Here is a 15,161-nt window from a genome sequence, read left to right on the forward strand (position 1 = left end):
CCTTCTATGTCCCCTCCCCCAACACTACATCCCCGAGGCCGAAGTTACACCTGGGCCAGCTCACCATCCCAAAAAACAGGAGGGAGAGACCTTTGAGCCAATGTGGAAGATAAACCGGACAAGCCTTGCAGCAGGAAGTTAGCAGGAAGCGAGAGGGGCAGGTCTCCTTGTCCGAAGCCCGCTACTGCTCTTCTCTTTGAGGAGCCAGGGGTGCTCTCAGCTGGGTGTCTTTGCACCTACTGTTCCTTTGGCCTTGAACACTTCCGAGGATCTTCACTGCTCTCAGAATTTGGGGCAAATGTTAACCTTCTCGGGGCCATCCCTGACCAACTGAAACTTGCCATCTCTCCCACGCTCATCTCTGCCCCCCTTTCATACACCCCCCCACCCCCATAGAACGTATAACCTTCCGATGTGTGATGTGTTCTGTATTCTATTTTGTTTCTTGTTTCCTCATCTAGAATGTTAGCTCCACTAAAACAAGGAGTCTTGCCTGTCTGGGTGCTCCGTGTCTGGAAGGCCCACCCCATCCCCCACAGGCTGGATCTGTCAGTCTGAGGCCAGGTGGATACCACCTCAGCCTTCGTCCCTCTGCCTACACAGGTCCCAGGCACCAGGTGGCCCTCATGATCTGCCATCACCTTCCAAGTCGTGGTCCTCCTGACGGAAGGGGGATGGGAGCCTGAATCTGGGATGGGGAGGAGTGCCAGCTGCTCGGCATTCCTGCACGGGAAGGCCTGGGAGGTGGGCCCAAGGCTGGGGGGGACCCAGATGTCACTCCAGGTCTAGGAGACTCCAGAAGGGATCATCAGGAGGCACGGGCGTCTTAAAGCGTTTGTGGGTTCACTGGAGAACAGGCAGCCAGGCAGCTTCCAGGAGGGCACAGAAGTACAAGGAGCACTAAAAGGACACGAGGGGAGTCAGGCTTCCTTTAGGACACTCCATCCCCTGACATGTCAACAGTCATGTTCTGCAAGGTGGCATCTGTGCTGCTGATCACATATACGTAAGGGTGGGGTCGACCCAGCCTCCCTGGGAGGGCTGCAGGGAGCTGGCAGGACAGAGCAGCCCCGCCAGAGTCCAGATCCTAGCCCTGCTCACTTCCTCAACCCCCAACCGTCCACCTCTTCCCCTCCCCGGGTCCCGGCCCAGCCTCATCTCTGGGTTCTGCCCCAGGGCCCTCTTCAGTCTGTTCTCCACACAGAAGCCAAAAGGGGCCGGGGCGCCTGGGTGGCTCAGTCAGTTGAGCGGCCGACTTCGGCTCAGGTCATGATCTCGCAGTCCGTGAGTTCGAGCCCCGCGTCGGGCTCTCAGAGCCTGGAGCCTGTTTCAGATTCTGTCTCCCTCTCTCTGACCCTCCCCCGTTCATGCTCTGTCTCTGTCTTAAAAACAAATAAACGTTAAAAAAAAAAAAAAAAAAAAAAACTTAAAAAAAGGGGCCTATTAAATATAACCTGTGGCTCCCAGGCTCATACTGCCCCCCCCTCCCCCAAGGCTTCTTCTAAGCATGAAGTCCCAAATCCTGACCCTAGCACACAAGGCTCTGTATATAATCCACACACCCTCCTCACTTTAGGCTCAGTCATACGGGCCACCTTGAAGCTCCCCACAAAGGCCCCATGTTCTCCCACCTGTTTTCACACTGGCTATTCCCTCCACCTGCTTCCTCACTTCCCTCAGGACTCAGATCAGATGTCAAGGGAAACAGACACCCTCCCCCTAGCCTCCACCCTGTACTTCTTCCCAGTCACCTCCCAAAATGGCTTCCCCCTTTTTGTCTGTGTGTGTTTCCTTCCAGAAGGGCCGGAAGTGTACATGGTCTGTTCCATTCAGTGCTGTGGCCCCAGGTCCCAGAAAACCCTGGGGCACACAGTAGGCACTCATTAAGTGTCTGCTGAATGAACAAACTGACAGATGTGGCCCAGCCAGATAGGGCTAGGATATGATCCTGAACATGAGGAGCAACAGTGGGGGCTCTGTCAGGGGTAGGGGGAAACGGGTCCCGAGGAGAGTCCAGGCCAACAGGAGAGGATGCCCTCCTGTCTTCCCCGTGCTCCCCAACAGTCCCCTCACCAAGCCAGACCCAGGACCTGGTGCAGGACTAGGCCGTGGCGGGGAGGGGAGGCTTAGGGTGGAAAGAACAAAGAAGGCAGACCAAGCACACAGCTCCGGCACTAAGTCAAGTTCTTTACTTCCCAGAAGTGATGGCTAAGGGGGGGGTGGGGTGGGGTGGGGTGGGGTGGGGTGGGATGGGGAGGAAGACAGAAAAAGCCAGAGAGAGCGAGGAGGTAGGAGGAGAGGGGACAGTAAACCACTGTTCTATGAAGTCTCAGGAGGCAAGTGCTCAAGGTAAAAAAGAGTCCTGGAGAATCGTCCGCGGCTGCGGGAAGCATCTCGAATTCCTTCTGTGTAGAAGTCCTTGGGGAGGGGAAAGGCTGCCGCCGCTGCCGCTGCATTAAATAGTTATGTACATCGCAGAGAGTCCCAGGCCGTAGGCAGGCGGGGGAAGGGGGTCATTTCACCAGGGGCCGAGTCTTATCATCATCGCCGCACTGATGGGCTTTGTACTTTTTCACCTCTGCCATGTACTTGGCCCACGCATCACCTTTACTTGTTAATACCTGCGGGTGGGGGGCACACAGGGGTTGCAAGGGGATACCGAGGAGGCCAGGGACAGGGGGTCAGGACTGTCCTGAGACAGCTGACACCCACCTTCCCCCAAGTCACCCTCAAGGTCCTGGGTTTGAGGTAAAGATATGCAGACTCAAGTTATCTGGGGATCCTGTTGAAAGCCCTCCTCCTCGCACCCGCACCCAGCACACCCACCCAAGGCCCCCAGGTGCTAGATAGAGAGGGAAAGGGCTCAGCAGCCAGGCACCGAGGCTGGAAGGGAAAGGCACAGTGAGTGGTGCCCCCCACCCCGCTCCCCCCCCCCGCCCCCAGCCTGCTCACCTCATCCTCCGTCTTCTGCTTCTTGGCTACTATTCCCGTCTTGAGGGCTAGTTTGTTCCCGCCTCTGCGCTTGCCCACCTGGGTGAAGGGACAGAAGACTGCAACGGTTACAGGAGTCGGGCCCGCCCTTGGCGGCGCTGAGGCCCACTACACCTTCCTAGCCCGGCCCGGTGGCCCGTCCCGACGCCGCGCCCAGCTCCGCCAGCCGGCCGACCTGCGCAGCAATCAGAGAGGAGCACACGCGACTCTTAGCGCCTGCCCTGGGCCCATGATGCCCTGGCAGTCCTGGGCCCCTGGGCTGCCCTCCCTGAAAGCGAGAAGAAGCCCCACATCAGTGGGGACAGGCTGTCCTCACTCTCCCTCCGGAAGCTTCCCCCTCCCCTAGCAGGGACCACACAGTCAGCAACAGCTCCCTTTACTGAGCACTCACTGTATGCTAAGCTCTGTGCCAAGTACTTGGGATGTGTCATCCTTCACTTTCACAGCTGCCCTAAGGCGAAGGTTACAACCATCCCCATTTCACAGATAAGGAAACGTCTTTAAGGAGAGGGCCCTACCCTAGGTCCTGCTGGCAGCAAACAACGGCACTGGATTCAGGGTGAGATGGGTCCAAGTCACAGAGCAACATCCTTAACCGCCGAGCGACAGCGTCTCCCCCGCACCTCAACTGGCCCCTTTAAGAGCGCCCCTCCATGAATAAAGGCAAAAGGCAGTGACAACCACTGTTCCTGTCACTTAACAAAGGGGTACTCAGCCTCCACCGACCCTAGGAACCTAGCTCTCAACACTTCCCCTCCAACAGAAGTCTCCCTCTAGAGCTCATCCTGGTCCTCCACCTGATCCCACTGACGGCACTTCCTGTGCCCTCGGGCGGCAAACAGGTTTCACACACATCATCCCCTCTCCACCCCTCAACCAGGCATCAAGTGACCTGTGCTGCTGGGACTAGTCCCATGCACTTTTCACAAACGAACAAACTGAGGCTCGGAGAGGTTAGATCACCTGCCCCAAACGACACTGTTAGATCCAAAACTTGACCTCCAGTCTGTTACTCTCAAGCCAACATTTTTTCCTCCACACCACACAGACCTCATCTCTGAACAAATGAATACCCAGGCTGTGGATTAGCTGCTTGTTTTTCATTCTTCTTTTTGTTGTTGTTGTTATTAAAGAAACTTGTCAGATTTTTTTTTTTTTTTTTTTTTTTTTAAACAGGCTCCATGCCCAAGGTCGGGCTTGAACTCTAGACCCTGAGATCAAGAGTCGCGTGGCCTACCAACTGAGCCAGAGAGGAGCCCCCAGGGACTGGATCTTAATATCAGAAACAAAGCAAGCTCAGAGATGACCATCAATATAGCTGCCATATATTTAGCCTAGAGTTTCTCAACCTCACACTGGTGACATTTTGAGCTGGGATCATTTTTGCTTGGGGTCAGGGGGCTATCCTGTGCATTGTAGGATTTGAGCAGCAGCTCTAGCCCCTACTCACAGATGTCAACAGCACCCCTCCCCCAGTTCTGACAACCCAAAATGTCTCCAGACTGCCAAATTGTGGGGGTGGAGGGTAGGGTGGGGTGGGGTGTTCATTCCCAATTGAGAATCACTGGTGGTTTAACCCTTCCTATAAGACAAACCCGGCACTAACCTCCCGGATGGCCTCACGGAACCCCCACCACGTCAGAAAATGCAACGATACCCGTTTTTGTAAATGGGAAATTTAAGGATAGGCCAGCCCAGATACTCCAGGAAAGCAACGATCGTGTCATGTTCAACACGGCACATCCAGCACCCAGCACAATGCTCAGCATAAGGTAAGGTGCTCAATAAATGGACAGTGGGCGAATGAAACTCAGGGAAATAGAGCAAATTTCCTAAGGTCACACAGTAAGCGTTCTGAGAGTCTCTAATCCACACAGCTCAGATTCCAGATTTGAATTTGCCCCCCCTTCCCCATAGTGGAAGATGGTCCCATTATCCAAGTTCAAGTACCACTCAAATAGGAATCCCGGGATCCTGACTTCCCCCTCCACGGAGCGCTGTTTCGAATGCAATGCCCTGGTGCCCGGCCCCCGCGGGCGGGCTCCGGGGGTCCCCACCCCCGCCCCCCAAACCTCTCGTCGAGAATCCAGCTTCCGGATCCTTAGCGGGCGACCCGAACAGCCCCCTCATCTGGGCTGGAGGGTGGACCCCGATCCCGATCCCCTTTCTCGGGCCCCGAATCCCTCTGCCAAGGCAGGCCCTGGCGCCCGCCCCCACCCCCGCGGCTCCTTACGAAGCTGAGCGTGGGGCCCGGGCCGCCCTTCCTCTTCAGATCCCCAGGGCCCGCGGCGGCGGCGGCGGCAGGCTGGTCGGGTCGCGGCGGGCCCGGGGGCGGCTCCTCCTGCCGCTGCCGCTGCTCCTCCTCCATCTTCCGCTTGAACAGCTCCAGGAAGCTGCCGTCGTTGGCGAACAAGTTCACACCGCCCGACACCGGGCTAGAACCCGCGCCCGACGCTTCCTCGTCCCCGCTCTCGGGCGACGTCCCGGGCCCAGACTCAGCCCATCGGCTCCCGACGCCGCCGCCGCCCGCGGGGCCCGGCGCCTCCCGGCCCGGAGGCTCCGCCCGTCTCCCTCGGGCAGCCATTTTGTCGCCAGGTGCCGCGCAAAGGACTCCGGGAAGGCGGCTCCGGCCAGGCGCTTGGCGCCCGACTTGCCCCGTCCCAGGCAATGCATGCCGGGAAGAGCGGTCTGGCCCTCAAGCATCCGCAGTGGGGGCGGAGTATGTGGGGCGGGGCGAATAAGGGGTAAAACCAGAAGCGACGAGCCCGCCCAGCCACGCGGGTTCTCATAATCCAGCTAGGTGTGGGCAGGCATTACGCATAGTCTCCCGGGGAATGGAGCCATTGTCTGAGACTGGGGCTGTAGCTGGCTCTCCGGAGTGAAGTTCCCGCTTGAAACTGGGGGCACATTAGCTTTCCGGGGCTAAGATCCCCTTCTGGCACCAGGGATAATCTCTCTGAGGGAAGGGACCCCATCAGAGACTGTGTACCCAACTGACACCTCGGAACCGAGGTCCCTATCTCGGTCTAGAGGACATATCTAGCCTGACCCCCGCCCCCGACTAGAAATGGGGTTTTTTTTTGGGTTGTGTATCTGCCTCTGAGATGGAGCTCTCCTTTGGGAATGGGAACACAGCTGGCTCCGTGGAGCTGGGGTCCCCGTCTGACAACAAGGGTGTATTTGGGGGGCTGGAGTACTCAAGTGAAGCCGCGGATATTTCTAGGCTGTAGTCTATCTAGGGTTAAGAGTGTTCACCAAGGGCCTGGGACCCTGCTGTATTCCTGCCCAGGACAGAGGTTCAAACAGGGAATTCGAAGGAGTCTCCCCTCCCAACAGGAAACAGTGCAAGAAGGTTTTCGGGAATAGGGTCCTTTCTGCGACAAAGAGTGCAGTTGCAGGTGTGGTCCCTGCCCTGGACTGCCCAGCACGGCGCACTGGACAAAGATCTGCGGACCCTGCCCACAACTGGAGTTGTCCCTCTAACCTATTTGCAGTCCAGGAACCTGTCTTCAGCCAACTAATCGGTTCGTCTGTGATTGGTTTGCGTCAAGAGCCAGGTGGCTCACAGCCAATTGGATAACAGAGGAGACGAACCTGAGGAGATATCGGGAACCAATTTGGAAAATAGGGAAAATGATCGACAGGGAGTTGAACCTATGGAGTCAGGCCAGGGCGGACCTCAGCTCTAACTTCTTGGAGAGGGCCTGGACTGGGTGTTTGGCTGGTTGCTAAGGAGAGGTTGGCGGCTACAGGGACGAGAAAATGATTGGTGAAAGTGAGAAAAAAACTGTAGCCAATGAAAGGAGAGCTAGGAGACCTGAGGTCCAATCAGTGAAGGGGAGTAGTCTGAAAAGTACCAATATGTCAACTCGGCAGGGGGAGTCTTTGAAGAAACATAGACAAAAGGGCGACAAAGTGAACCCTAGCAGCGGAAGACAATAGAAATATAGCTTCTATTATCTTCTAAAAGTAAGGCCATGAGGAAATTAATCCAGGCTCCTCGACTTGATGGGTATGTGCTAGGAAATTTCCCCTGTAGGTGCTTTTCATGGTGCGCTCCGCTTGATCACGTGAGCCCGTTCCAAGATGGCGGCAGGGGTGGCCGGGTGGGGGGTTGAGGCAGAGGAGTTCGAGGATGCGCCTGATGTGGAGCCGCTGGAGCCCACGCTTAGCAACATCATCGAACAGCGCAGCCTTAAGTGGATCTTCGTCGGGGGCAAGGGTGGCGTTGGCAAGACCACCTGCAGGTAAGGAAACTCCGGCGGGGGGTAGAGAAGACGGGTGGGATGTACCACTGGGCGAAGGGGAGGCTCGGGACTGGCTCTTCCACCCCAAGCGGGCAAGGGGGCTGGGCCGTCGTGTTCCCGATTGTCAAACTCCAGAAGTTACCTGGGGCAAATTGAAGATACTGCCGAATGCAGGCCTGGAACCCCCTGAGTTGGACCCTCCCCGTTGGGGTTCAAGGGCAGAACTGCATTGAACTCAGCGCACGGGAGCCAGGAGACTACTTAGGTGTCTTAATCAGCTGGAATGTACCAGAGTGAACTCAAAGTAGGGGGAGGGGCATCGGGGCGGACTATCCTAGTAGGGTGAACCTTGCCATTCCAAGGCCACGTGGGGGTAGAGGTGGTAGGCGGGAGGGGTCACGTGATTAGACTATCCCCGTCTGCTGGGAGGAGGGGGAGGGTCCCTGGGGCAAATTATCGTGAAGAAGTGGACTGAACCATCCTGAGTTTAGCGGGTAATGCAAGGGACCCCTTAGCTTAGTGTTTAGGGAGGGGGCACGGGGTCAATTTAGGCTAGCTGGACCGTGCCACTCCATACCAACAAAGAAGAAGCAGGCATCAGGCCAGACCGACTCAGACAGCTGAACCTCACTACTGTAGCCACCCAGAAGGGTCAGTGGGTGAAGTTTGAGAGGGTCCCTCCACAGGAATTAAGGCTTGATTCTGCAGCTACCCATATTCCTCTCTCAAGGTCCCTGCTGATCAGGGTCCCCTGCCCCTGGGGCCTATATAACCCTTTGCAGACCTAGGGAGCAGAGGCTGACCACTCACTCCCTGCCTTTTGACCTTTCCCTCGGCCAGCTGCAGCTTAGCGGTCCAGCTATCCAAGGGGAGGGAGAGTGTTCTGATCATCTCCACCGACCCAGCCCACAACATCTCCGATGCATTTGACCAGAAGTTCTCCAAGGTGCCTACCAAGGTCAAAGGCTATGACAACCTCTTCGCCATGGTGAGTGAAGCTGGGCTCAGCTCCCCACTCTGGCAAAGGCCCTTCAGCCCCTCTCTGTGAACACCCACCATCGGCTACCTTGTCCTGCCCATTCTGCATCATGTCTCCAATTTCACCCATTAACATACCCACAGGAGAATGAGTGAGGAATGTTTGCAGAGCAGAAAGGAGGCCGGAGTGACCAGAGTTTAGTGAACAAGGGGAGGGGAAGAAATGTCAGATAGGTCAATCACAGACACGTGGCATAGGATCTTACCAGCCACTGGGAGCAGTTATGTTTGATTCCAAGTTTAAATGGGAAGCTATTTGTTTTAAGCAGGGCAATGTCATGGCCAAATTCATTTTTCTTTTTCTTTTTTTTATAAGTTTTTTTTTTTTTTTTAATGTTTATTCATTTTTGAGAGAGAGAAACAGAGCACGAATGGGGGAGGGGCTGAGAGAGAGAGAGAGACACACACACACACACACACACACACAGAATCCGAAGCAGACTCCAGACTCTGAGCTGTAAGCACAGAGCCAGACGCCGGACCTGAACCCACCAACTGTGAGATCATGACCTGAACCGAAGTCGGTTGCTTAACTGACCGAGCCACCCAGGCGCCCCTCCAGATTCATTCTTCGAAAAGCTTCCTGTGGCTGCCGTGCCGAGAATGGATCGTAAGTTAAGGATGGAAGCAAGGAAACTAACAAGGAGAGCGGGCCAGTGATCAGGCTAGAGATGATGGCAGCCTAGACTCAGGGGCAGAATATTGGGTGAAGTGGTCACCTTTGAAATGTGTTTTGGGAGTAAAGCACTGCAAGTCCTTGGTTCTAATAGATGGGGAAAGAAGTGAATTAAGTACATCTTTTAGTGGCTGCCTGGGCAGCTGGGATGGTGGCGGCCAGGAGAGAAACAGGTTTTGAAGGGACAAGTCAGGAATCCCATTTTGGCTACAGTGAATCCAAGGCATCCGGGACATCCAAGTGGAGACGTCCCAAGGATGGGATTCAAAGCAGTGTGAGTAGAGGAGAATGAGAAAACAAACTGCCCAGAAGCCCGGAAACAAATTGAGGTCATGTCAGCATTTAGGGTCCAGCGGGGGGAACAGTGAGGGAGGCCAGGAAGGAGCCATGGAGGAAGTGGGAGGAAAGCCAGGGATTGTGAGCTCCTGAATCCAGGAGGACAAAGGGACTCGAGGCAGGAAGGAGTTGTGGGCTCTAGCAGGCATATTAAGCTTTAGAGAGACCAGTCTGGGAGTGAGGGCGAGAGCCTGCCCAGAGTGGCTGAGCTGAGGAGGTGGGGACAACGATCAGCCATGATGGGGGCTGAGAAAGGGGGCCATTGCCGGAGGGAGACAGGGTGAGGGGTGTTAAGGAGGCTTTTTTTTTTTTCTTTTTTTTTTGAGGGAGTGCTAGAGCAAGTTTGTTGGCTGATGCAAATGCTCTAACAGGGAGGGAGCAAGGATGCTGGCCAAGGATGGTCCTCAGGCAGGTGGGCGGCTGTGAGCCCCATTCAGCTCACAGACCCAGGACATAGAGGCAAGGCGTGGGGAGCCTGGGGAGAGAGGAGGGTGCTGGCAGCCAGTGGCTTCTTTTTCTTTTGTTTTTTTTTTGTTTTTTTTTCCCCATTTTTTTCATTTTTTGAGAAAGAGACAGAGGGCGAGCAGGGGAGGAGCAGAGAGAGAGGGAGATACAGAATCCGAAGCAGGCTCCAGGCTCCGAGCTGTCAGCACAGAGCCCAATGTGGGGCTTGAACTCACAAACCACGAGATCATGACCTGAGCCGAAGTCGGAAGCTTAACCGACTGAGCCACCCAGATGCTCCAGTGGCTTCTTTTTTCTAATCAGGCAGAGCACTGGTCTCGGCAGAGAGCCAGGGGTGAATGGGACGGACGAGGGTTGAGGAGAAAGAAACTCCTGAGGGTTTGTCTGGCTTGAGTGCCTTTTGGAGATTCGTGCTCAGGAATGGGGAGCAAGGTGGGAGTCATTCGTCAAGTGTGTTTCCGCAATGTTCACCTCCGTGCAGCCATATCAGAGAGCTGGGAATGACCAGAGTGGGGATGTTGCCGGCGACAGAGGGAGAAGGGAATGTTTGCAGAGACACTCTGTGGAGTCGGGCTGGGTGGCTCAGTCGGTTGGGCGTTCGACTCCGGCTCAGGTCATGATCTCACAGTTCATGGGTTCGAGCCCCACGTCGGTCTCCATGCTGACAGCTCGGAGCCCAGAGCCTGCTTCGGATTCTGTGTCTCCCTCTCTCTCTGCCCCTCCCATGCTCGTGCTCTATCTCTCTCTGTCTCTCGATAATGAATAAATGTTAAAAACAAAAAGCAAAAAACTTTTTTTAAACAAATAAAAACAAGAATGCTAGCCGTGAGGGACACTGACAGTGAACAAGCAGGCAGTGGTGTGGGGACAAGGTGGCCTAAAGAGGTTTAAGTAACTGAGGTAGGAGGCGAGGAGGCCCAGGTCAGAGAGTCAGGCGCGGGAGCTTAGAGGTGGCCAGTTAGTAGCAGTCGCTCGGTAATGGTGTGTCTGTAGCAGGTGATGGGTGGACAAGCTCCCTGCATGGAAATGACCTCTGAGGCCAGCGAGTTGGGGGCTTCACCGTGGGCCCTGTGAAGTCACGAAGTGGTGACATGGGAGGAGGGTGGAGAGGGGGGCACCGAATCCAGGGCAGACCGGAGACCCCAGGGACAGTCGTCCCTTCGTGGATCCCACATACGTGTTGAGGCCCTACTGTGTGCCAGACACTTCCAGAAGGTGCTGGGACATGGCAGTAAACAAGACAGAAAACTCCCTGTCTTCGCGGTGCTGACGTTCTGGTTGGGGAGACAGGTGGTAAACGTGACGAGTAAGCCACGTCCGGAAGGGCTGGGTGTGGAGGAGAAATGAAGGCAGGACAGGGGGAGCTGAGGCCTCATTATTGGATGGGATGGTCAGGGAGGGCTCGTGTTCGAGGAACGATCTGGAGGAGGTCGGGGCCCTAGTTGGGGACCAGCCAGCCCAAGGGCCCAGCCGTGGGCTTTGACTTCCCTCTGGGGGGCCAATCACAGTTTGCAGTTTTCCATATGTTGGTGAAATAGTTTGCCCGTTGTGTGACCTCACAAGCCCTGCAGTGCCTGGGGGAGGGCCGTGGCACCTCAGGGGTGTCCCCAGCCGTGACCTGATGAAGGGATGTATCCAGGGCCTCCGTGGGCTCTCTCTGGCCCGGCGCCTGGGTCAAAGGCCTGGCGGCGGTGGCGGCGGCAGCCTGAGTCTTGACCCCTCGGCCTTCAGGAGATCGACCCCAGCCTTGGCGTGGCTGAACTGCCCGACGAGTTCTTCGAGGAGGACAACATGCTAAGCATGGGCAAGAAGATGATGCAGGAGGCCATGAGCGCCTTCCCCGGCATTGACGAGGCCATGAGCTACGCAGAGGTCATGAGGTCAGGCCCTGCCAGCAGGGGCGAGGCAGGGGGAGGGGGAGCTGGGGTAGAAGAGGGCACACGGGCCTGACCCTCATCTCCCCGCAGGCTGGTGAAGGGCATGAACTTCTCGGTGGTGGTGTTCGACACGGCTCCCACAGGCCACACGCTTAGGCTGCTCAACTTCCCCACCATCGTGGAGCGGGGCCTGGGCCGCCTCATGCAGATCAAGAACCAGATCAGCCCCTTCATCTCACAGGCAGGCAGGGCCCCGGGGCGTCCGGGCACCCCCTGTGTCAGAGCGTGCACGGGAGCCGTAACAGAGGCCTTTCCCACCCACGGCCTCTCGGTCCGCATTCCCCAGCGGAAGGGATGGACCTTCGCAGTGGGGTGGGCGGCCTGTCCCCCTGCCCCATAGGAGTCACGTCTTGCCCCACCCACTGAGTGCTCCAGACAGAGTTTGAAAACACGTATTCCAGAGCCCGGCGGCCCAGGCTCAAATGCTCTACACTCTGATGCGACACGGCTGTGTGACCTCAAGCAAGTCAGTTCGCTTCTCTGGGCCTCACCTTCCTTGTCTTGGCCACGGTCCCCCAGAAACAGCAGAGCTGGGTTGACACCCCCCCCCCCCCCACCGTGGTCTGCTCAAGGCCCCTTAATGCTGAGAGGTGTCAGAAATTGTTGTCCCCCTGGTGGTTTCTGAGTCCCCAGCTCAGGTGCCGGAATGTGCCCCAGGTAAGCCGTGAGCCTCCCACGTCTTCCCCACAGATGTGCAACATGCTGGGCTTAGGGGACATGAACGCGGACCAGCTGGCCTCCAAGCTGGAGGAGACGCTGCCCGTCATCCGCTCCGTCAGCGAGCAGTTCAAGGACCCTGTGAGTCCCGGTCCGGGCTGGCGGTGAGAGGCTTGGGATGGGGACAGGGCCCGAACCTGCCCCTCACTGTCCACTCTCACGCCCCGCAGGAGCAGACGACCTTCATCTGCGTGTGCATTGCCGAGTTCCTGTCCCTGTACGAGACGGAGCGACTGATTCAGGAGCTGGCCAAATGCAAGATTGACACCCACAACATCATCGTCAACCAGCTCGTCTTCCCTGACCCCGAGAAGCCCTGCAAGATGTGTGAGGCCCGCCATAAGATTCAGGCCAAGTACCTGGACCAGGTGTGCATGCCCAACTGCCTGCCCAGCCCTCACACCTTTGACCCTGGAAGTTGGGGCCTGGCCCAGCCCAAGCAAGGCACCACCCATCTTCTACTGCGTCCCCTGACCTTTTGCTCCATCCCGTCTTCTGATCCTCTGCCCCAGCCTCCTGCTCTGCACCCTAATTCTGGCTCTCAAGGACTGTAGCTGGCCTGACCTGGGGACCTCTGACCCCGGGGAGGGGGAGGTCCAGCCCAGTGATCTCTGACCTCACTGGGCTCACTCCCACCTATCACCCTGTGAAGCCCCTGCCCCACATTCTCCCCCAATCCTGGGCGGTCCCCAGTCCGACCCCTCCCACTGACCCACATTGTGTCCCTGCCCCACGGCCCTCTGACTGCTGCCATCTGCCCTATGCCTTGGCCACAGATGGAGGATCTGTATGAAGACTTCCACATTGTGAAGCTGCCGCTGCTGCCCCACGAGGTGCGGGGGGCGGACAAGGTCAACACCTTCTCTGCCCTCCTCTTGGAGCCCTACAAGCCCCCCAGTGCCCAGTAGCACTGCTGCCAGCCCCAGTCGCTGCCATTTCACACCCACCCTCCACCCACCCCCGCCCCCGGGGCAGAATTTGCACAAAGTCCCCCATAGTGTAGGGGGAGTCATTTGGGGGGTGGGAGGCGGGGAGGAGGTGTGTTCCCCCTGGTGGGGCTGGGGGGGCTGTAGCTGCCCCCCACCTCTCCCTGCCTCTCGCCCCTCAATAAAATGATCTTAAATCACTGTGGATGTCGATGTAGAGGGGTTGGGGGTCGACAGCTTTACGTACAGTTGCGCAGGTTGTACACTGCACAAAAATGGCACCTCGAGGAACCCCGTCACAACAGAGATCTAACAGAGATGTATGTTTATGATGGCCATTTTGGAAGGAGGGTATCTTCGGCAAGGGGGTGTCCTCTTCTAACGCTATGGATAGCGGTGTCCCTGCTGGGGCTCTAAAACCTGTAATAGAAGAGGAGCATCTGCCTACTTCCTTTGAGGTTCAGAGCGTGGGAACGGGGAGGCCCCTTCGCCAGCCCCAGGCTGGTGGGGAGCGGATTAGGCCGGCACGGGCCCAGCACTGCCTGCTGTTTGGTTTGGGAATTAGTGGGCGCCCTGGGCAGAGGCTAGGCCTGCCAGACTGAGGATTAACAGTCTCCACCCCCCAACTGCTGCTCCCTCTGCCACCGAGGCTGCACAGGATGCAACAGGGGAGCTAATTAGGAGGCGGGATGGCAGAGGACTCAGGCCAGGTGAGCCCCTGAAGTCCCGTGTGTCTGGAGAGCAGCCTCGCTGAGTTATAGGTAACATGCTTCCTGCAGTTTGAGCTCCTTATCCCTAAAACGGAGACATAAAGGGTGGCCGTTCAGGGTCACGGCAGAATTCACCAGACCCTGGGAGGGATCTCAACAACAGCTTGGAAGGCAGTTAGCGGGGTCCCTTACATCCTTTCATGCTCCCTCTGCCACTGCCTGGGCAGCCGATGTCCTCCCCAGTTGACAGACCCAAGACTGGTTGTGATGCTGACCATTTATTTGCAAGTTCCAAGCCAGAGCTGGTTAGAGGGGACAGAGAGGGGGTGCTTGAGGACATGCATGAGTCGGGAAGTGGTGTTTAGACTGTGCACACCCAGACCATGGGTGAGCCAGGGTGTTTGTGTAAGGGAAACCCAGTCACAAGCCTAGACGTGTCCCCCCTACACTATTCCACTGGGTGTGTGCAGGCAGGTGTGGACAGGTTCTGGTGGCCTTTGTCAACAAACACGGTGGTGCAGCCTGTGACAGAGACCCCGGGCTCCAAGTCAAACTGCCTGAGTTCAAATACCAGCCATGCCACGAACGAGCATGTGTCCTCTGAGCCTCAGTTTCCCCATCCGGATGTAGAAATACCAAAAGCAATTTCCTACTCCTGCTTGTAAGGACTCCATGAGACGAAGTAGGTAACGTCTTTGCAACAGCACCAGGCACGTAGCGTAGCCGCCAGGGAGTGTTTGTTATTCTTTGCTGTTACAAGTATTAAGCATGTGAGCTAGCCTGGGCAACCTGCCCCGGATCCAGCGGGGGTCCAGCAGTCAGAAGTGTGTGGAGACACGTGTGAGTTGGGGGTGGGGGGATGAGCACAGGTTGGGGGCTAGCTGTAGTGTGGGTGAGGATGCATCCTAGGAAGTGGGGGCCTCTGGTCAGGAACCAACCGTCAACTTGAAGCCCGTACCCTCCTCAGGCCCCTGAAGCTGGCAACACCACCCCCTCGCCCCCTTTTACAGGCCGTCCGGCAGCTGGATGGCGGAGATTTGGGTCTGAGGGTGACCAGCCCGGGCCAGTTCCTAATTACCTGGGGCAGGGCAGACATCTGCCAGTCTGGGAACACAGTG

General features: G+C 57.0%; 2 protein-coding genes across 2 annotated transcripts; one reads left to right on the forward strand and one right to left on the reverse strand.

Annotated features, from left to right (window-relative positions):
• Positions 1 to 2,167: 2,167 nt before the first annotated feature.
• Positions 2,168 to 5,647, reverse strand: TRIR (telomerase RNA component interacting RNase). Its single transcript, XM_060630349.3, has 3 exons — positions 5,225 to 5,647; positions 2,953 to 3,030; positions 2,168 to 2,621 (listed from the first exon to the last, which is right to left on the reverse strand). Exons 1-3 carry the CDS (start codon positions 5,573 to 5,575, stop codon positions 2,514 to 2,516), a joined length of 537 nt encoding a protein of 178 aa, XP_060486332.1. The 5' UTR covers positions 5,576 to 5,647; the 3' UTR covers positions 2,168 to 2,513.
• Positions 5,648 to 7,047: 1,400 nt separating this feature from the next.
• Positions 7,048 to 13,534, forward strand: GET3 (guided entry of tail-anchored proteins factor 3, ATPase). Its single transcript, XM_060630347.2, has 7 exons — positions 7,048 to 7,238; positions 8,079 to 8,226; positions 11,485 to 11,633; positions 11,721 to 11,871; positions 12,381 to 12,488; positions 12,578 to 12,775; positions 13,184 to 13,534. The coding sequence occupies exons 1-7, from the start codon at positions 7,078 to 7,080 to the stop codon at positions 13,313 to 13,315; spliced, it is 1,047 nt and encodes a 348-aa protein (XP_060486330.1). The 5' UTR covers positions 7,048 to 7,077; the 3' UTR covers positions 13,316 to 13,534.
• Positions 13,535 to 15,161: the final 1,627 nt, after the last annotated feature.

The sequence above is a fragment of the Panthera onca genome, chromosome A2, assembly GCF_046562875.1.
Source record: "Panthera onca isolate mPanOnc1 chromosome A2, mPanOnc1 haplotype 2, whole genome shotgun sequence".
Lineage (NCBI taxonomy): Eukaryota > Metazoa > Chordata > Mammalia > Carnivora > Felidae > Panthera > Panthera onca.

Excerpts from the sequence above, each read along its gene's own strand:
- GET3 (XM_060630347.2), top strand. The coding sequence starts at position 7,078 with ATGGCGGCAGGGGTGGCCGGGTGGGGGGTTGAGGCAGAGGAGTTCGAG. Across the intron at positions 8,227-11,484 it reads ATGACAACCTCTTCGCCATG|GAGATCGACCCCAGCCTTGG; the intron begins GTGAGTGAAGCT and ends CTCGGCCTTCAG. Across the intron at positions 12,776-13,183 it reads AGGCCAAGTACCTGGACCAG|ATGGAGGATCTGTATGAAGA; the intron begins GTGTGCATGCCC and ends CCTTGGCCACAG.
- TRIR (XM_060630349.3), bottom strand. The coding sequence starts at position 5,575 with ATGGCTGCCCGAGGGAGACGGGCGGAGCCTCCGGGCCGGGAGGCGCCG. Across the intron at positions 3,031-5,224 it reads CGGGCCCCACGCTCAGCTTC|GTGGGCAAGCGCAGAGGCGG; the intron begins GTAAGGAGCCGC and ends CCCTTCACCCAG. Across the intron at positions 2,622-2,952 it reads AGCAGAAGACGGAGGATGAG|GTATTAACAAGTAAAGGTGA; the intron begins GTGAGCAGGCTG and ends CCCCACCCGCAG.